Source organism: Microcebus murinus, chromosome 17 (genome assembly GCF_040939455.1).
Source record: "Microcebus murinus isolate Inina chromosome 17, M.murinus_Inina_mat1.0, whole genome shotgun sequence".
NCBI classification, from domain to species: Eukaryota; Metazoa; Chordata; class Mammalia; order Primates; family Cheirogaleidae; genus Microcebus; species Microcebus murinus.
In genome coordinates this window covers 354,168-374,234 of record NC_134120.1, presented here as the reverse complement: position 1 = coordinate 374,234, position 20,067 = coordinate 354,168, and the positions used below count along the sequence as shown (strand labels likewise).

At 59.3% G+C, this 20,067-nt stretch overlaps 1 protein-coding gene across 2 annotated transcripts in view; it reads left to right on the top strand.

The window, feature by feature from the left end:
- Positions 1–15,851, top strand: part of CTDP1 (CTD phosphatase subunit 1) — a 53,128-nt gene extending 37,277 nt beyond the window's left edge. Inside the window, exons 12-13 of one of the 2 annotated variants that reach the window (XM_012788908.3) lie at positions 6,704–6,879; positions 15,034–15,851. In XM_012788908.3, the coding sequence (XP_012644362.3) occupies positions 6,704–6,879; positions 15,034–15,172 (315 nt within the window). In that variant the 3' untranslated portion in view covers positions 15,173–15,851. Of the gene's footprint in view, positions 1–6,703; positions 6,880–15,033 lie in introns of those variants that run through there. The other variant, XM_012788909.3, reaches the window with a different exon arrangement.
- Positions 15,852–20,067: the final 4,216 nt, after the last annotated feature.

The following is a 20,067-nucleotide window of genomic DNA, read 5'->3' as shown; positions in this document are numbered from 1 at the left end:
TGGTCCCACCGGGAGCGCAGTGGGAGCAATCGAGGAGGGAAACGGTCTCTGTTTACCGTCAGCAACAGCAGAAAAGACAAACAGTCAAGTTCAACACAGAATCTTACCAGTGACTCAGGTCATCATCTTTAGACGACAGTTTTTATCTTATGAGGATTAAACCTTTCTCAGGTGTGCTGGATTTCTCTTTTGCCATTTTTCTGTCTTTTTGAACATTGGCTGTTTTTTGTTTCATGAAAATCTTTTCTCTAAAGAAGTTTCTCCCGCCACTTCTTCACCCCTAAGCCCAGACTTGTCATCCTGGGTGGCAGAAGTTTCTCTGTGAGGAGCAGCTGCTGGCTGCACCAGAGGTAGGGGGTGGTTGGCGCCTGCCCCTCTTGTCCCCCCCACCTGCCACACCTGGTTTTCCCGGCCGGGCGAAAAGGGCTCGGCGTCGCCACTGTGCATCACCTCGTCAGGTGCTGGCGACGGCTTTGGCCCTTACGCATCAGCAGAGGGGGTTGGTGAGGCAGTGTCCGTGGTGCTGCTGTCTCCAGACCCTGCCTTTCCTGCAGAGGTAAAGACGCACCTTGGCATGCCCACAGTGCCGTTGTCACGCAGGCCTTGCCTTTCCTGCAGAAGTAAAGAGGCACCTTGAACCTCAGGTTTGGCTTTTCGGGAGCAAATCGTATTGAGAGACAGAGAAACCCTCCTGACTGGGTTCTGCAGAGCTGCGGCTGCTGGTTTATAAGCAGCAGCGAGACCAGAAGGTTTTGTGTCCCGTGAATAGTGAATGTCAGACTCTGCTTCTCAGGGCTCCTGGCCCAGGAGAGGAAATGACGTCACTTGGCCAGGCAGCCAAGGCTCCTGTGCCGCCTCCACCGCGGGTCCAGGCCACCACGCGCCTCCACCCTCAGCTCCCTCCGGGGGCCAGGGCCCTCTCGGGCAGCATCACGTGGTCTCCGCCCCTCCTGTGCAGCCTGGCCGAGTGCAGGACAGGGTGGGACAGACACTGAGCCTGTCTCCTGTCACCGCTGGCACCGGTGGGAGCGCCAGGAAGTCGGCACCGCTCAGCCCTGCCCGGCTCATGCCACTTCCTGTTAGAGGGGAGGTGAGTTTCGACTGGATCAGGTGGAGCATTTCTGCCTGTGTTTGTCTCTTTTTTAATTCTTGAGCATTAAAATCTCAAGATAACATCTCAGACTGTAGGGTGTTTGCTTTTGTGAAGCAGAATGATAACTGACAGCGTTTGAGGTGGTGGTCACGCCGGCACAGCACGGAGACTCCACGCCTGCCCGTCTGCTACTCGCAGAGTTCGTCTGCGATCCCCGCATCAGCGCCCTCCCCCTGACGCGCCAAGTCTGAGCCGCCCGTGGTCTCTCGCCATGCTTTTGTCTTCACGTTTTTGTGCCCGTTGGTGGTCTGCTGTGGAGACGGCCCCCGGCGGGGTGTTGGGGCTGCCTCGTCCCGAGCCTGCGGAGGAGACGTGTGTGGGAGGCGCTTTGGACAGAAACACGGAGCGCAGCCGAGGGCGCTGCTGCGACCTGTGAGGGGGCCTGGGCCACAGGTCGTTACAAACACTGACCACCATTTACACGGCGGCACTTTGTGAGTGAGGATCTCAGCTGCTCCGGCCGTGATCTGAGCCCAGGCGCCTCTGTGCTCCAGGGTGCCTGGCGCGGTGAGTTCCGGAGAACGCCCACGGGGGTCCGTGTGTGTCTTGGATCCCTGGAGAACAGCGCGCACGGTGGGGATGGCGGTGGTGGCGGGATGGCGGTGCTGTAAAACTGACGTCGCAGAAGCTGCTGGGCCCTTCCTTCTCGTCCCCAGGCCAGTAGGGACGCTGTGCTTATTCCCGCCTTTCTAGCCAAACCAGTCGTGACCCTTCCGTTCCGGTAGCGAGTCCACCGTGCTGCCTGTTAGTAGCCGGCACTCTCGCTGGAGCGCTGCCCTGCACACGGTCGGTCCGCTGTTCTCCCTTCACCCTTTACGGTCGTCCCGAGAGCGGAGCGACTGACGCCTCGAGTTCTCCCCTGGAAAGGTGGTGTCTGGCCTGCTCCAAACGCTTAGTTGTTTCCACTTTCTTTCCCGCCGTCATCACCTTCCTCTCCACTGCAGGCTCACCCGGACTTGCCGTCCGCTTCCTGGCAGGGGTCTGAGGAGCTCAGCCGTGCACCTGCAGACTTAGCAGTTCTCGTTACTGCTACTCGTTACTCGATCCAGATTTGGGGCTCTTTGTAACCGCTCTTGGCACCATGTTTGGGGTTTTCTTTGTTGTTTTTGTTGGTTGGTTTGGGAGCCAGGGGAGGATGGTGGCCAGGGCTGCGATTTAGGCGTAGAGACCCTGAGAAACCGTCCCTCGTTGCGCAGAACCAGGCTGCGCTGTGAGCAGCACGCCATGTCCCCTGTGCTGGGTCGGGGAGAAGCCGCCCGCTGTGGCCAGACCCGCAGACTCTGTTTCTGGCGGCAGTTGGCTCGCGAGTCCCCGTGGCCAGTAGGTGTCTGTGTGCGTTCCACCCTCACATGCTGCTCTCCCCTGCGGGGTGGGGGGCTGGCAGATAAATTGAATCTAAGTGATCAGATGACGTAAAGGTTAAAAATCTACATTAGACCACAATTCCAAAGATCACAGATTTTTTAAAAAACAGTCGTTTTATAAATTTACTTTAACTTCCTTATTGAAATGTTTTCTTTTTTATGGGTATAATTTTAAAACTTGCAGTTTGTGTTTTGTTTTGTTTTTTCTTGAAACAGAGTCTCACTCCGTTGTCCAGGCTAGAGTGCCGTGGCATCAGCCTAGCTCACAGCAACCTCAAACTCCTGGGCTCAAGCGATCCTCCTGCCTCAGCCTCCTGAGTAGCTGGGACTACAGGCATGCGCCACCATGCCCGCCTAATTTTTTCTATATATTTTTAATTGTCTAATTAATTTCTTTCTATTTATAGTAGAGATGGGGTCTCGTTCTTGCTCAGGCTGGTCTCGAACTCCTGACCTTGAGCAATCCTCCCTCCTCGGCCTCCCAGAGTACTAGGATTACAAGCATGGCCATGCCTGGGCCATGAGAGCCATCCTCCCAGCCCCTGGTCCACCTGGACTCGGACGCGGAGGTGTGATGGCTCCAGTCCCTCTCCAGCCCCAGGGGGGCTCCGTGTCGCCCTCACTGCTCCGTGCAGATGGAGAGGCTCAGCGTGCGCGGCCTGGGAGGCAGGACACAGCTGGGACGCCGTCCACCCAGGCAGAGCAGCAGGAGAGGAGCAGAGGGCGGGGCCCAGCGTGCGCGGCCTGGGAGGCAGGACACAGCCGGGACGCCGTCCACCCAGGCAGAGCAGCAGGAGAGGAGCAGAGGGCGGGGCCCAGCGTGCTCGGCCTGGGAGGCAGGACACAGCCGGGACGCCGTCCACCCAGGCAGAGCAGCAGGAGAGGAGCAGAGGGCGGGGCCCAGCGTGCGCGGCCTGGGAGGCAGGACACAGCCGGGACGCCGTCCACCCAGGCAGAGCAGCAGGAGAGGAGCAGAGGGCGGGGCTCAGCGTGCGCGGCCTGGGAGGCAGGACACAGCCGGGACACCGTCCACCCAGGCAGAGCAGCAGGAGAGGAGCAGGCCTACGGGGAGAATGCCGAGACGCGCTTTCAGGGAAGCCCGAAAAGCTTCTTAGAAACTGGGATAGGTTTTAATAGAAAGCTGTGGTGTCTCTACTTGAGTTGTAAAGAGTTTTTTTTATTTTAAGTAGAGATTCACACTGTTTAGAGATAATTCAGAACAGGTCGCCTTTTCAGCTTCACTCTGATTTCTGTAGAAATTTGTGCACAGAGGACTTTTGACTCGGATGGCTTTCTTGTTCACACGTTCAATCTTGACTTGTCAACACATTTTCTTCCGCTTGAGGGTGAAGCACCTTCTGTGCATGTACCTCGGGTGGGTTCTCTGCTGGAAACATCTGCTGCAGGTGCAGCCGAGTTTCGGGAACCCCAACAGCCTCCTGGTCCCCTGGCGGCTCCCCCAGCGCAGGCTCCGCGGGGTGTTCCCGTCACAAGTGCCGCGGTGCTGGCTGCTCCCTGCACGGCCCCGGCTGTGGTCGCCGGGCCCTGGCAGCAGTGCTGGGACCCCCAGAGGGCCACATACACACACACACACGCCAGGACCCACAGCCACTGGCCATCGGTGGTTTGCAGGACGGGATGTCTGGTCTCAGCTCACTCCCCAGTCTCAGCAAAGTGGCATCTCCTCCCAGTGAAGGGGACTGTTTATAGCTGGTGGTTTTGTTTCCATTGAATTGGTGAATTTGTTTAGGATCCTTAGAGCTATGAGCTTAGCAGGTTTGTGTGTAGTTTCTTATCTTTGTGAATTAGTGACCTTTAATCAAAGAAGATGAGGACCAAGGCTTGTGTTTGTCACGTGGTGAATGGTCACTTTGATCACTTTGATGTCGGTTAACTGGAGGCCGTAGCTGCTTTGTCCTGAAGAGGCTGCAGAACCTGCAGGGCCAGTGTCGGCAGCCTAGCTCCAGGGCTGTCCCTGTTTCTCCAGGGCTGTCCCTGTTTCTGCAGGGCTGTCCCTGTTTCTGGGAGCCGCCTGCAGCTCCTGTCCACACACGAGCTATGCGAGCCCTGTGCCCTTTCGGGGAGGCAAATACGCCCTTGTAACCATCCCATGCAGAATAAAATAGGCGTGTTTTCCATTGTCTTCAGAATGCTGAGGTAAAGCAAGTGTCTTCTAGAAGCCAGAGGACCCAGCGGGGGCCGTGGGTGGGAGTCCCGGCGTTGTCGTGGTGGCATTTCTGTCTGGAGTAGTTGGGATTGTTCGTAGTATATTCGTGAGACTTTGCACAAATCATTTCTCTTGTGATTATTGTAGTCTGCCATCCCGTCACTTTTCTAGAATTGTCATTTCTTGGAGGTTGTGTGTCTTACTATGGTGTCGTATTTTTACTAGAAATCAGATTCGTTAGCAGGCACTTTGCACGTCATCGTGCAGCACCAACCTAACCCAAGACAAGTGCCGGGAGGCCTCAGCAGGTGTGGGGAGGTCACGCCTTTGCTCCCAGACCCACCTGAATTGCAGGTGCAGAAGGGGAGGGCAGGGCAGTGGAGGGGTGGCCCATGCTGTGGGGGTCGGGACGGTGACAGGACAGACTCCTGCAGGTCAGACTTGCTGGCCTCGAACTCCTGGCCTCAAGTCATCCTCCCACCTCAGTTTCCCAGAAAGCCAGGATCACAGGCGTGAGCCCCTGACGTGCTGACTCTACAGTGGTGCAAAAGTGTAGAAACTGTATTTCAGATTTACAGTTTTGATTTAAAATTGTTTATAATAACTTTATTGTAAGATAGGCTTTGTGCTAGATGATTTTGCCCAACTGCAGGATAACATAAGTGCTTTGAGCACAGTTAAAGCAGGGAGGGCTGGGCTGTGCTGTGCAGCGGGTCAGGTGAATGCGTGTTCCCCTCACCCTGAGTGTACCAGGACGTAGCTGCGTGAAGCGTTGAGAAGCTTCTGCAGTTCTGTACAGACTTGTTCAGAAAGCACAGTTACCTTCTTCATAAAAGAAATTTCTGGAAATTTTCACATATTTTAATGAGTAAAGCAGAATGAGGGAGAAAAAATTCAACACAGTTTAGATAAGGTCGGAGTCTGGTGTGTATCTGATTCAGCGTGCACAGAACGTGTCTCCGCAGACAGCCGGCGGAAGGCGCGTGCACGTGGGTCAGTGTCCGCCAAGCACAGTGCTGGCGAGGACGTCTGAGGGCCTGTTCAGAAGGTCGGTATGACGCTGACGCGGCCGGTCGCTGGTGCCTGCGGCTCTCCTTTGCCGTTGGATTTCACTGTGACGGTGAACAGGCCGACCCGTCTCATCCTGCCTGTCTCAGGGGCCCTCATTGCTGGGCTCTTTCAGAACCTCCCCCAGCCGCCCCTCGAGGTGGGCGTAGCTGGGGCACGGGGTGGCCCTGCCCTGGGGGCAGCCTGAGATGCTGCTGCCTGGCTGCAGGGGGGGGGGCAGCCAGATGTGCACTCTCGTACCCGCCCGGTCTCTGCACCGCGCAGGGGAGGCCAGATCTGGCGCACACCCACCTCGCGGAGCTGTCCTTCCTGCCGCGTGGCGGGGCACAGTCAGCACCCGCCCAGGCGTCCCTGGTGCCTCCACCCCTGTGGTCTTTGTCCTTGGACACTGGAGCGGAGGCCACCGAACATTGTGTGCCCCGGACTTGAGGGAAACCAGGGAGAAAGCGAGTGGGCCGGTGTCACCGCCTCCCTGCTGGCCGTGGGGTCTCACCCAGTCCAAATTCCAGGACTGTGAGGACCAGGGTCCCTCCTGGAAAACCTGCTACTCAGGAGTCGTGGTGTGACTCTCCTTGATCTTGAGAATTTCAAACGAATGCGCTGGTTACTCACCACGGAATCGCCAGTGTGCTGGACGGAAGTGAAGTCCCTGTTGGAGTAACTCGCTGGAGGGGCTTAGACTGACTCTGCTGAGAAGCAGGGCAGCTGCTCCGGTGTGCTGGGTGTGGGCTTCTCAGAACCTGCACCATGGGTTTCCCCTGACGCTCCTCGGATTTGCTTTTACGGACTGGTTCAATTTCAGACTGCAGCATCCGAGGAGGACTGGAATTAAACCTCCAACGGGTGCCCCAGCTATGTTCAGGGGTTGGTGGCGGACTCTGCCGTGGACGGGGTGGGTGGCCTGGGGGCTTTGGCAGGCGTCCGTAGCCCACTGACTCTCTGCACTTGCAGGTCGATGACATCCTAGGAGAAGGCAGCGACGACAGTGACAGTGAGAAGAAGAAGCCGGAAGAGCAGGAGGAGGAGCCAGAGGGGCGGCCGCAGCCCGGGATGCCGGAGCCCTGCAAGGTGCTGCCAGCAGGGGCGGCGTCCGCGCCTAGCGAGAGGAGCACAGCCCGGGGGCCCAGGTGAGGGCGGGGCTGGGGCCCAGGTGAGGGTGGGCCGGGGAGGGGAGGCCAGCCCCTGCCCGGTCTGACATCTTCCTCAGGACTGACGTGGTTGGGGGCACCGACCCCTCGTAGTTGAAAATGCATGTGTGACTTTTGATGCCCCCAAAACTGAATTACCAACAGCCTGCTGATGATCAGAAGCCTCACCAAAAACACAGTTGATTAACCCAAGCTTTGTATGTGTAGCACAGTGTTCTTATAACTAAGCAAACTACAGGAAAGAAAGTACTCAGAAAATCATATGGAAGGGAACGTATATCTACAGCTCGTTTAGTGGAAGTGGATCCTCACACAGGCTTTCGTCCTAGTCTACCTGCTGAGCAGGCTGAGGGGGAGGGCGGTCTTGCAGTCCTGGCCGGGCAGAGGCGGGTCCCACGTGTGGTGCGTGTGTGCAGCAGCTCACGCCCCTGCTCAGGGTCAGTGCACCGTGCCGGTCTTACCGGCAAACAGGACAGTCAGTGTTGTCTGCTTCTGGGTTCCATGCTTTGTTGTTGACGGCGATGTGCTGGGTGTGCCACTGTCACACAGAACAGTAGCAAGAGAAACCTACAGGCAGAAAGCAAAGGCCGGTTACATCAAGTAGCGGATTTTGCAAGCTAACATTGACAAACTACTGCATTCCTGACAACATGGATTTATATCAGTTTTCTTATGATTTCAAGTATTACCAGGGCAAATTGAATTTTTTCCCCTTCAGAAAGTCTGTGTCGAGTGTAAGGGGTGACACCTGTGCCCGTGAGTGTCCAGCCGTCCAGCCAGCCTGGTCTCTGGAGGCCGCGGTGAGGTCCCGGGGCGGGCGGAGCCCTGCGGCCCCGCTGTGCTGCATGGCGCCAGCACCGTTCAGCAGTAGCCCGTCGGTGGAGTGCGTGTGTGTGGTCTACACATGGAACCACTGGTCGAGGACATTGTCGTCCTGCGAGTTAGGGGTGATGAATGGTGACAGTGCTGGTGCTCCCCGGGTGCCTGCCAGGTGCTCCCACTGTGGGTGCGGCAGGGGTGGGAGGACGGAGAAGCCAGACTGCCTGCGGGCACCAGCAGCCCTGCAGTGACCGGCACAGTCCCCTGTGGGTGCGGCGGGGGTGGGAGGACGGAGAAGCCAGACTGCCTGCGGGCACCAGCAGCCCTGCAGTGACCGGCACAGTCCCCTGTGGGTGCGGCAGGGGTGGGAGGACGGAGAAGCCAGGCTGCCTGCGGGCACCAGCAGCCCTGCAGTGACCGGCACAGTCCCCTGTGGGTGCGGCGGGGGTGGGAGGACGGAGAAGCCAGGCTGCCTGCGGGCACCAGCAGCCCTGCAGTGACCGGCACAGTCCCCTGTGGGTGCGGCGGGGGTGGGAGGACGGAGAAGCCAGGCTGCCTGCGGGCACCAGCAGCCCTGCAGTGACCGGCACAGTCCCCTGTGGGTGCGGCGGGGGTGGGAGGACGGAGAAGCCAGGCTGCCTGCGGGCACCAGCAGCCCTGCAGTGACCGGCACAGTCCCCTGTGGGTGCGGCGGGGGTGGGAGGACGGAGAAGCCAGACTGCCTGCGGGCACCAGCAGCCCTGCAGTGACCGGCACAGTCCCCTGTGGGTGCGGCGGGGGTGGGAGGACGGAGAAGCCAGACTGCCTGCGGGCACCAGCAGCCCTGCAGTGACCGGCACAGTCCCCTGTGGGTGTGGCGGGGGTGGGAGGACGGAGAAGCCAGGCTGCCTGCGGGCACCAGCAGCCCTGCAGTGACCGGCACAGTCCCCTGTGGGTGCGGTGGGAGTGGGAGGACGGAGAAGCCAGGCTGCCTGCGGGCACAGCAGCCCTGCAGTGACCGGCACAGTCCCCTGTGGGTGCGGCGGGGGTGGGAGGACGGAGAAGCCAGGCTGCCTGCGGGCACCAGCAGCCCTGCAGTGACCGGCACAGTCCCCTGTGGGTGCGGCGGGGGTGGGAGGACGGAGAAGCCAGGCTGCCTGCGGGCACAGCAGCCCTGCAGTGACCGGCACAGTCCCCTGTGGGTGCGGCGGGGGTGGGAGGACGGAGAAGCCAGGCTGCCTGCGGGCACCAGCAGCCCTGCAGTGACCGGCACAGTCCCCTGTGGGTGCGGCGGGGGTGGGAGGACGGAGAAGCCAGGCTGCCTGCGGGCACCAGCAGCCCTGCAGTGACCGGCACAGTCCCCTGTGGGGTACCTCACTTCACAGCAGTGGGGCGCAGAGTGAGCACGGATGCACCTGCTGGGGGTGTGATTTAAGAACTTGGTCTCTAGAACCTCCTCTCAGCTGCTGCAGGACCAGGGGCCTGTGTTCTCCTCTGCACCCTGTTTCCTGCTCTGTGAATCGGGGACGGGGAGAGTGACATCAGCCTAGGGTGGCGCGAAGCGGCAGCGGCGAGCCTGGGCCAGCACGGGCTCGCTCGGGGTCTGTCGGCGCCGCTGTCCCCAGCGTGGTGTGGGGAAGCTTCACCACCGCCCCAGGTATTTTGCTGGCGAAGGCCAGCAGTTCCCAAGCTGGGAGTCCGTCGTTCAGCTGGCCCCTGCGCAGCGACGTGCCAGAAATCCCAGCAGCACGCGGAGCCGGCGCCAGACAGCCGGGTCGTAGGATCCTTCAGAGAGAGAGCACTGGTGTGCAGCTCTGCGGTCCTGCAGGATTCGAGCAGTTTCTCTCAGAGCTTCTGCACTGTGTTTGCCTGTGGTGAAGCCACCTTCACCAGCTTTGTTGAAATGACGTGAACCTGTTCTGGGAGAGACTTTAAATTGCGTTGGGTGGTGACAAGCCTTGGTCTTCTCCACGAGGATTCCACGGTGGTTTTGCTTGGTTTTGTCCTCTCTCTGGGGTCGGTCGATGGTCTGGGCCCAGCCTGGGGAGGGGAGAGCTGTTGGGGGCCCTCTGAGTGCCCCTCCCACACCCCAGGCTGGCGTGGAGCTGGGCAGGTTCGGGGCGTGTGTCCCTTGCTCGTGTGTGATGGCTGCCACTGTCTTCTCGTGTGCTCTGGTAGGAGGAGCTTTTTGCCCTGGCCTTGCTCTCCCTGTCCCTCAAACCAGGAGAGAGAGTCCAGGCGCCACGGCGCAGCGCCGTCCTTGCCTGCCAGCCCGATGCCCACAGCCGGGATAGAGCAGGGCGGATTGGGAAAGAACCTTGCTCCCAGCTGGTCACCGAGTCGCTGGGTTGGGGTGTGGTTTCGACCCAGCTCCGCCTCCTGCTGCAGCACTCCGCAAGCGAGCTCAGGAGGGAGCTCAGAAATGGGCAGGGCCTGGGAGTCCGGGCTCCAGCTGTCATTCCGGAAACTGTCCTGCTCCTGACTCCTCAGGCAAGGAGGGTTGGGGGCCCGAACTTTCCTCGTTGTTCTGCCTCGTTTCGTGCGCTTATCTGACCGTGGTGGTCTTAGAATTTCAGAGTGAAAGGGTGAAGCACCCAGGCCTGGCGTGTTATCCCGACCCCACTCCGGAGCTTGCTTTCCCTGGTCACCAACAGCCCTCGCCCTGTCCTGCGGCCTCTCTCTTCCTTTCCTGGATCTCCGTGTGCGTGTGGCCGTCTCCATGGCGTCCGCGTTGTGGACGTGTGGCAGTTGGACTCTGCCCACATGTTCCACCAGCTGTTGGTTTGGGCTCACTCCTTCCCTTCCCATGGAGTTTGGAGAACGCGGTTGTCTGGTTATGTTTTGTTCCTGTCTGGGGATGGAACCAGAAGTGTGGATTTTTTGAAATTGTTCTCCAGTATTTTTACTTGAAATCAAATGTGTTCTGAGTTTTGTTTTGTTGTGTGTATTAGGACATTGAGGTTTCATGATGACTCTTCCCCGTGTGTGACGACGCGTTCCATACTGCAACGCAGGCGGGTTTCACGCGTGTTCTGGTTGGCAGCACATCTTGCTAATTTTGCACAGCCAAGCTGTTTTACGGAATCTTCTTTTTTTTCTTTCTTTGCCACCCGTTAATCTGCTTCACAGTCTTAATACCACTTGACCTTGGAAACAGTTCTTAACAGGAGGAGGAAAGTTGCATTTTTACTTGTCCCCCGAGAATGGATTCAGTCTTCTCTGCAGTCCACAGACACCAGGTGCCTGCTGTGCGTGCAGCAGTTTCCTGGGCACTTTCATTCCTCACAGTAAATCCTTCAGATAAAAAGTCAAGTGTATATTTGAGAAGCATTTGCCCAAACGAGGTATTTTCAAAATGTTTAAAATACCCACGAACACACCCTCATCGCCACCATCCGCAAATAAGGAAGAGCAGTGGGCCCGCGATTAGGCAGGTCTTGCCTGTCAGGTTTGTTTTCCAGTGAGCGCTCATTCTCGCTGTTGGCAGCAGGCTACTCACAGCTCACAGAAGGCGACTCTAAAATACAGCTTAAGACTCTTCCTCCAGATGGTCCTAGAGCTAGTGGAGAAGTGAAAACAACGTCTCCCTGACTGCCAGAAGATACAGTGCGGCGTTGCTGGTAACTGTCGCGTTAGCGTCGAGAAGGTGGCGGTAGCAGCTTTCGTCGTGTGTTGACAGCGACAGCAGCCAAAGCCTGTTCCTGAGCACCAGGGAATTTTAGGCCTGGCGCCGTTTCCTGTCCCATCTGGCACAGCGATAAACTTGTGCGGAGAACAGCGCCACGTTCACAGGCTCGGCGTCACGGTGCACACGCCCAGCCGCTGGCTCTCGGCTCTCCTCGGGCGCGGTCGGCGTATGCCACGGCCAGTGTGGCTCTTCCCGGGTCTCTTCCGCCTCCTTTCCTTTTAGGGCGGTCACATCCGCTCCCACGCCTGCACACGTGCGTGCAGACTGCGCCTGGACGCCCGTGCCGAAACATTGTTCACCTGTGGCAGTTCACCAAGCAAGGTGCTCTCTAGGAGAGAAAAAGGAGCAGAAGAAACGTTTGAAGGAATGATGGCTTCTCGTGTTGAGTGGGACAGGGTGATTTACATGTGCCAGGAGCTGAACAGACTGCAGCAGGATGAGCACGGAGATTCACACGCACACGTCACGGGGAGAGCACGGCCCGCACAGAGGGGCCCGCCAGATCAGGGAGCACCACGAGTCCTCCTCAGGAGCCGCGGGCAGAGGCAGGGAGGGACACATGTCCCTGGTGCCCCAAGCTGCCAGCTGAGATCCTGCGCCCAGCAAAGCTGCTGGGCACAAGGGCGAGAGCCGCCCAGAGGAGAGCGAGGGGCATGGCTGGCGGGCTGCTCCTCGCACCTGCGGCCGGCTCGCCGGGCTGACAGCAATGGCCGGGACAGAAAACTGAGCCCAGCCTCGGTGATCTCGTGACCACACAGGACAGAGTAAACACGTTTCTTCTCTTCTCTTGACTGATTCACAGAGTGCTGCAGTTGACAGCACAGGACCATTTGTGTACAGACACGCTGTTGGCTTGTAGTGTGTAGACGCGCCGTGTTCACCAGTGACAGCACAGGGGCGGCGGGCGGGTGGGAGAGCTGCCTTGGGTTAAGGGACTACGACAGATTGCAGTGTGAGTTCGCAGGGCGAGGGCGGGAGCAGGCACGGCACGGCAAGCGAGCAGGCCCGTGTGCAGACGCAGTGGGGCGCGCTGGCTCGGCGCTCGGGGATGGAGGACTATGCAGGTGCCAGCGACGGCACTGCAGGGTCGAGTCCGCAGCATGTGGACGCGGGGTCGGGTCTGGGGCGCACAGATGCGGTGTCGCGACAGGCGACGGCACAGAACAGGGCAGGGGCGGAGTCCTGCACACGCGACGTTTCTATCTCTGAAGTGAAACTAGGATACATCTGAAGTAGGTCCTGATCGTGCTAGGTGTGCATGGTGAGCCCAGAGCAGCCACTAAGAAACTAGTTCAAAAAATACATGGTCAAAAGTCACTAATGAAATGAAAATGTTACAGGAGGGAACGTTTGCTTAATGCAAAAGAAAGCAGTAACGGAGAAACAAGAGCAAAAAAATACATGAGACGTAGGAAGAACAAAGTGGAACAGCAGATGTGAATTCAAGGATATCAGCAACATTAAATGTGAATGGACGAAATAATCCATCAAAAGGCGACGTCAGCGGCTGCTTAGAGAAACGTGATCCGCCTGTGTACGGACTGCAGGAAACATGCTTCAAATTCGGAGACACAAACAGACCGAAAGCAGAATGAGGAGGAAATATACGTCACACAGTGGCGCAGGGACTCAGCCGCACCCCAGACGCCCGCAGGCTGCCCCACCACGAAAGCAGACAGACCGACCCCAAAACCCACATGGGCATGGAAGGCGCCCGGCGCTGTGCTCAATGTAAGAAGAGCCGTTGGCACCGACACTGGCTCCCCCGTAAGCATGTCTGAGAAAGCCTGTCTATACAGCACGTCCACAGCTGCCTCACACACGGAGTCGCACCACACCTGACTCTGACTAGCCGTGTCCGTGTCCCGTCAGATGGCCCCGCTGTGCGCCGTCCTGCTCTTTCCTCTCCTCCAGACAGACCGGCCCAGTGTGACCCGCAGTCTGGAACTGCTCCACGGTCATCCGACCCCATCGGGCTGGGCGCTGGCGTGCAGTGGTGACCACGCTGAACAGCCGTGTCTCTGGGTCGCGAGTGGGGGCGCTCCCTGCACCGTGGCAGCGTGTTCAGACAGCTGAAACAGTGGAGGGGAAATCCACATACGTTATTCATCTTCTTATTCTTGCCTTATTCCACATAGAGTCTCAGATAAGTTTTTAAGCTTTACATTTTTCCAGAATTGAATCTGTTAGGGTTTCTCTGCGGACGTGTGCGGCTCGCTGTGAAAACTGTGTGAATATTTCGTGTTTCACTAGCAGGAAACGCAGCCGTGTCGGCCGCAGACATCCGCTAACCAAGGCTCCTAGCTGCTTCTAGTTTCTGAGATGGTTTTTCAGTGGTTACTGCTCAGTGCTGCGCTTTAAACACCGTCCTCCACACGTTCACCGCAAGCCTAGGGCCTCGGTGGTCCTTCACGTTGTGGAATCTCGGGCTTCCTCCCCCTGCGTCTGCTCCTCCCTCCCTCCCAGGGTCCCGCCGAGCCGTCCTCCCCACGGGCGAGAGCCGAGCACACCTGCCGGCCACCCGCCAGGGGCCAGTCCCAGGGTGGGGTCAGGAAGGCGTCACTCCCGGCAGAGGGCCAGGCCGTGTACCCTGCGGCCCAGCCCCACCGAAGGGGCCAGGCCTGTCCCCTGCCGAGCTTGGTGACCCAAGGTCCAAGCTTGACCTGGGATCCCTCCGTCCCGTGGTTCGGATGGGCACGTCCCCTGGCCGGCGTGGGTTTTCTCTCTCACCCCACAGCAGCAGCTCGAGGCACGCCCTGGGGGCCGGGACTCTCGCTGATCGTGCTGATGGTGTTCCTTCTGCCTCGCAAGTAAACTAGGTGACTCTTAGCACCAGCATCAGCAGTCAGACTGCTACTGTGCCACAGTGTGAGTGTGTTAGCTCACACTGTGTATGTGTTGCACGTGTGCGATATGTGCACCTGCACGCGTGTTACATACGTGTGCGTTAGCTATGTTGTAGGTATGTTAGCCAGACGATGCTTTTAAGCCACCCACCTGTAAGGGCAGGCGGTCGCCGAGTCTCCTGGGAGCGGCAGGGCGGTTTGCAGCCTGTGGCGCCTCGCTTGGCCGCGACCCAGGGCCCTGGCGGCTCCTTGGAGTTCTGGGTCGAGCCCACGGGCGCCCCTGAGGCTGGGGTGGGCTCGGCAGCCCGTGGGCGGACGCCCGGTGCTCGCTCTGGCCAGTTGTCAAAGTGATCATTTCAGCAGCTGCCTGTGGCCGTGAGTTTCAAGGCGATGAACCCCGTAATGACCTCGTCCGATCACCTGGGGACGCACCTGTGCGGAGGTGTCTGCCGTGTGTCGCTGCTGACGCGACATCAGCGCGTCACCGCGGCAGGTCGCCGTGCTTGCCGTGTCCTCTGGGTCACAAGCACTTGTCATCTGGCATTCTGGGGTCAGGTGAAGGGCTCCGTTGTCAGTGATCTCACCACGTCCTGGTGCGCAGCTGGGAACCAGGTGGTTTCCGCTGGCGCCGGTCGGCCTGTGCCGTCCCCAACACAGCCCGGGGGCGGGGTGCAGCGAGCACGTGTCACGCTGTCCTTGGCCGCAGAGCTGTGCGTGTTTCTTGCAAGCACAGCTCTGAGCGACAGGGACGGCGTGTCTGGGTGCCGAGGGCGCCTCTCACGCGTGCGCTTCTCTCCGCAGAGGCCACAAGCGGAAGCTGAACGAGGAGGACGCCGCCAGCGAGTCCAGCAGGGAGTCCAGCAACGAGGACGAGGGCAGCAGCTCGGAGGCGGACGAGATGGCCGCCGCGCTCGAGGCCGAGCTGAACGACTTCATGTGACCGCGGGCCCCGGCGCGGGCGGAGCCACGACACCGGCCACGCCCCGCCTCGCAGACCCCAGGCGTCCCGGGCCGCCTCCAGTCTCGGGTGCTTCTCTCCAGAAAGACGTGTATGTTTTGTAGAGCTGCACACACAGAAACACGTTATTTTGCAGAGAAATGGGTGTTTTTAAGAAGTTTTACTGCAGGAAAGTCTACTTTTGTAAGCAACGGTGTGGAAGGGAGTCGGGGTGCTATGCCAAAGAGCCCCCCGGGGCCCGCGGGGCCTGGAGTGGGCTGTGCGTGCGGGGCCGGGCAGGGCGCCCCTGGCGCGCAGAGCACGCGGCGCAGGGCGAAGACTGGGAGAGGCGTGGAGAGCGGCGCGTGGAGATCCGGGCTCGCATCCTGCCGTGCACGGCTGAAGCCATCAGAGTCTGAAAAGACTCTCACCCGAAACAGAACACGTGTGCACAGAGCACGGAGGCCGGCACGCGCTGGCCGGCGAGCGCCCGCTGTCTGCGGTGACGGGTCCCTGTGCGGCCCCGCCGCGCGGCCCAGCTGCCGCCGGTGCCCTGTGCGGAGCGCCGCGCTCGGGGCAGCCTCTCGCTGCTCCGAGAAGCCCAGGTGGAGTTTCTGTGCCTGTTTCATACCTGACCCACCAGGCGGTTTCTCCCACTCAATAAAGTCCTTTTTGTAAGTTCTCTCTCGGTGCCCTGAGCCTGCGGGCGTCTGGCTCCTCCACGCTCCTCTGGGTGCAGCTCGCTCGCCAACGCGCGGGCTGGGGTCCCGCTGGAGGAGCGGGGCGTGGCAAGGGAGGGCCGGGCCGGAGGCGCAGGCGGAGCTCGGGCCTCGCGCACTGCAAGCCACGCGACGCTCACTCCAGCGCTCGCGAGGGGGTTCCACGTGTGGGGAACAGAAGGCCGTGTTGTTCTGACTGTCAGCCGTGTGCAGACCAGACCCCAGCCCTGGAGAACGGGGTGTCCTGCGGCGTCTGGCAGGCACGCGGACCACAGCTACTCGGTCTGCCTTCGGACCCCGTTGTCCTGAGGTCTCTGGACAGAACGCCCGTCAGGGACGTGGCCGCAGCCCAGCGCTGCGCCGTGGGTGGAGGAGACCAGGCCGGCACCGTGTCCCTGTGGCGGCTGGCGCCCCAGTCTGCTGTTATGAGAAGAGAACACGGCCTGGGACTCCAGCCGGGCGGGTTTGTTGTAAGGACGCCGAAGTGCAGCTTCAGCCAGCTTAGATCCGATCCGCACAGCACACCTTCTTGTTTCCTTGGTTAATTACCAGATTGAAAGCTCAGTGCAAGGCTAAGGTTGTGTACGATTTATACTCTTTTCAGTTGTAAGTAACAGTCACGGCCCCAGGCGGCTTATCTGCAGGTACTGACTCTTCTGAGAACTCCTGGGTGGAGCTTCAGGTACAGCTGGATCCAGGTGTTCACCAGATGCTCAGCTGCCATAGGTGAACCCTGTTGTGGTTTGTCCTTTCTCTCTTGGCTTCAGCCTCTGTGGGCCTTTTCCACATCGTAGCTGAGGTGGTCAGACTCTGTCCACACCCGAGTGATGGGGCCAGAGGAGACAGAGCCACCACCGTTGACCCCGGGAATGGGTGTCGGGCAGGTGAGCAGATCCAAGGACCAAGGCGCAGTCCTTGCCTCATTCTCCCTGAGGTCCGTGACTGCAGGGACCTTCCACAGCAGCGATAATCGAATCTCCATGTTTTCCAGCCCAAATTTTTTCTGTGAAACTTTAGAGGAGGGAAAAGAATCCTTGACGGTGGATCTGTACGAAGAGGCAGAAATGGAAGCCGCAGGGCTGTGGATGGCAGCAGGCGCGTAGGCTGGTGTTTTCTGGGACACCCGCGTGTCAAGGGTCAGCTGCATTGTCGTGCGTCTGACTCGTGGTTAAGTGCCCATCTGGGGCACTGGACCCGAGGACGCGGGTGCCAGGCCGGCGGCCGCGCCCCTGCGCACTCCTGTCTGTGCGGTGCGTGTGCGGGTTGGGCTCCACGTGTGGTCGGGCCGTCTCCAAGGGGCACGTTCCCCGAGTCCCCGATTGAGTCTTCCCGCCCATGGCCTGTGGAAGGTGAGTGGCGGGTCCCCTCCGCACAGGGCCCTCGGGGCCTCTGGCCGCCCTCGGCGGCGGGTGCCCAGCAGAGCGGCCACGGCGGCTCCCGCCGTCCGGTGCTCCGGTCGGGCCATGGCGAAGCCACAGCAGTGGGACGGGAAGCGCCAAACCCACCGAGGGCGGGGTGTCCAGCTCGCCCCCCAGATGGCCGTTCCTGGCACAGACCAGGCTGCCTGCGGATCAGGTCGCGAGGCGGCGTCCCCACCCGTCCCTCCGGGTTGTGAGCGCGGAGTCGGACCGGCGGGCAGGGAGCCCTGGCCTGAAGGAGGCGGCTGCACTCGCCCTGCCTGAGCGCGTTCAGCCACAGGCTTGCAGCGTCTAGGACGGATGGGCGGGGAGTAAAAATAGGTTTTCACACCAACCTCCCAAAGATAGCGAAGGTTCCTTTAGTTTACAAGAGCACAAGCAGGGAGTGTGTGTGCCGGGTGGGGGAGGCAGAGAAGGGCTGCCTTCCTTGTGAAGCCTGGGAATAGCTCGGGATGCCTTCGGTCTTCCTCCCAGCAGCGGGTCCCGGAGAGCTGTGCCCGTTCACACGTGTCCCCGGGCAGGGACGTCCATCCTAGCAGGTCTGTCACCACCAAGAGCAGGTCCTGGAGGGCTGTGCCCGTTCACACGTGTCCCCGGGCAGGGACGTCCATCCTAGCGGGTCTGTCACCACCAAGAGCGGGTCCCGGAGGGCTGTGCCCGTTCACACGTGTCCCCGGGCAGGGACGTCCATCCTAGCTGGTCTGTCACCACCAAGAGTGGGTCCCGGAGGGCTGTGCCCGTTCTCATGTGTTCCGGGCAGGGACGTCCATCCTAGCGGGTCTGTCACCACCAAGAGCAGGTCCCGGAGGGCTGTGCCCGTTCACACGTGTCCCCAGGCAGGGACGTCCATCCTAGCGGGTCTGTCACCACCAAGAGCGGGTCCCGGAGGGCTGTGCCCGTTCACACGTGTCCCCGGGCAGGGACGTCCATCCTAGCGGGTCTGTCACCACCAAGAGCAGGTCCTGGAGGCCTGTGCCCGTTCACACGTGTCCCCGGGCAGGGACGTCCATCCTAGCGGGTCTGTCACCACCAAGAGCGGGTCCCGGAGGGCTGTGCCCGTTCACACGTGTCCCCGGGCAGGGACGTCCATCCTAGCAGGTCTGTCACCGCCAAGAGCGGGTCCCAGTCTCCGGGTCTCTGGTCTTGGCACTTCAGGACGCACACTGGCTCCCAAGCCTTCGGCCCCAGGCTGAAAACGACACCACCAGCGTCCTTGGCTCAGTGGCCATCCCGCGTGGACTGGGCAGCACTGCGTCTCACGGGTCTGCGGCCTGTGGGCCGCCGGTCCTGGGGCTGCTCCTTTCCCGCGGTCCCGGGAGCCGCCCCCGCAGACGCCTCTGCGCGTCTCACCGCCCGTCTCTGGAAACGTCCTGTTTGCCGTGGTGCACGGTTCTCTTTACACATCACTGGCTCCGATTTGCTGACGTTCTGCTGAAGATTTTTGTACCTGTGCTCGAGAGAGGCGCTGGCCTGTAGATTTCTTTCCCTGTGGTTTCCTTGGTTTTGTCATGAGGGTGATGCTGCCTCACGTGAGGAGTTAGGAAGGGTCCTCTCAGTTTCTCCCTTCTGGAAGAGATCGCAGGGAACTGCTGCAATTCTTCCTGAAATGTCCGTTCGCCGTTGGGCCTGCCGGGCCCCGGTGCGCTCTGTCCCGGGACGTCGCTGAGTATCGGCTGACGGCCGCCTGTCGCAGGCACAGCCCTATTCAGAGTCTCCATTTCCTCCCGTGTGTTCTGGAAGACTGTGTCTTTCAGGAATGGGTCCGTGTCACTTAAAGGATCGAGACTCTGGGCACAGAGTTGTCACAGTGTCCCTTCCTTGTCCTTCAGTGTCTGCAGGGTCTGCGGTGATGGCCCTTCGTGTCACCGTGGCCTGGCCAGAGACCTGCCACTTTTATTTTTCTTTTCAGATACCTGGCCTTTGGTCTCCTTGATTGCCATGTATTCATGTTTTTAATTTCATTTATTTCTGCTCTAATTTTTATTTTTTTTTTTCTGCTCACTTTGGAGTTAATTTGCTCTTCTTTTTCTAGTTTCCTAAGGAAGAAGCCTAGATTATTGGTCTTAGATTTTTCTTCTTTTCTACTATACGCACCCAGCGCTATAAAGGTCTGTGTAAGCACTGCTTTTGTTGCAGCATCCTACAAATTGTAACAGGTTGTCTTCTCATTTAGTTCAAATATTCTTCAGTTTCTCCTGAGGTTTCTTCTTTGACCTATGTGTATCTGGAAGTGTGTTGTTTAATCTCCAAGTATTTTGGAATTTTCCAGCTATTGTGGATTTCTCATTTAATTCCATTGCTTAGAGCACAGTTGTGTGATTTATATTCTCTTACATTTGTAAAAGCGTGTTTTGTGGCCCAGAATGCGGCCCGTCCTGGTGAAGCTCCATGTCAGCGTGACCGAAGTGTGTGTATGGCCGTTGCCGGGCGAAGGCGTGTGGGCGTCTGTTCTGTCCGTTCGGCTAGTCCCGCTGCTGCGGGTTCTCTGCACCACCACCACCCGTGACGGGCGCCAGGAGCGTGACGCCGCGTTTGTGTGTTTCCCGCAGTCCCGCGGTTTTTGCCTCGGGTCTGTTGGCTCTGCTGTTCGGCACACGCGTGTCCAGCGTTGCTGTGTCTTCCTGGAGAACCGGCCCCTTCGTTATCAACAAATTGCTTATCATGAGCAGACTGTTCTCTGTTAACCGGGAATAAGAAAAATAGAAGATTTTTTGTGTGTGTCAGAGTCTCACTCTATTGTTGTTGGTTTTTTTTTTTTAGA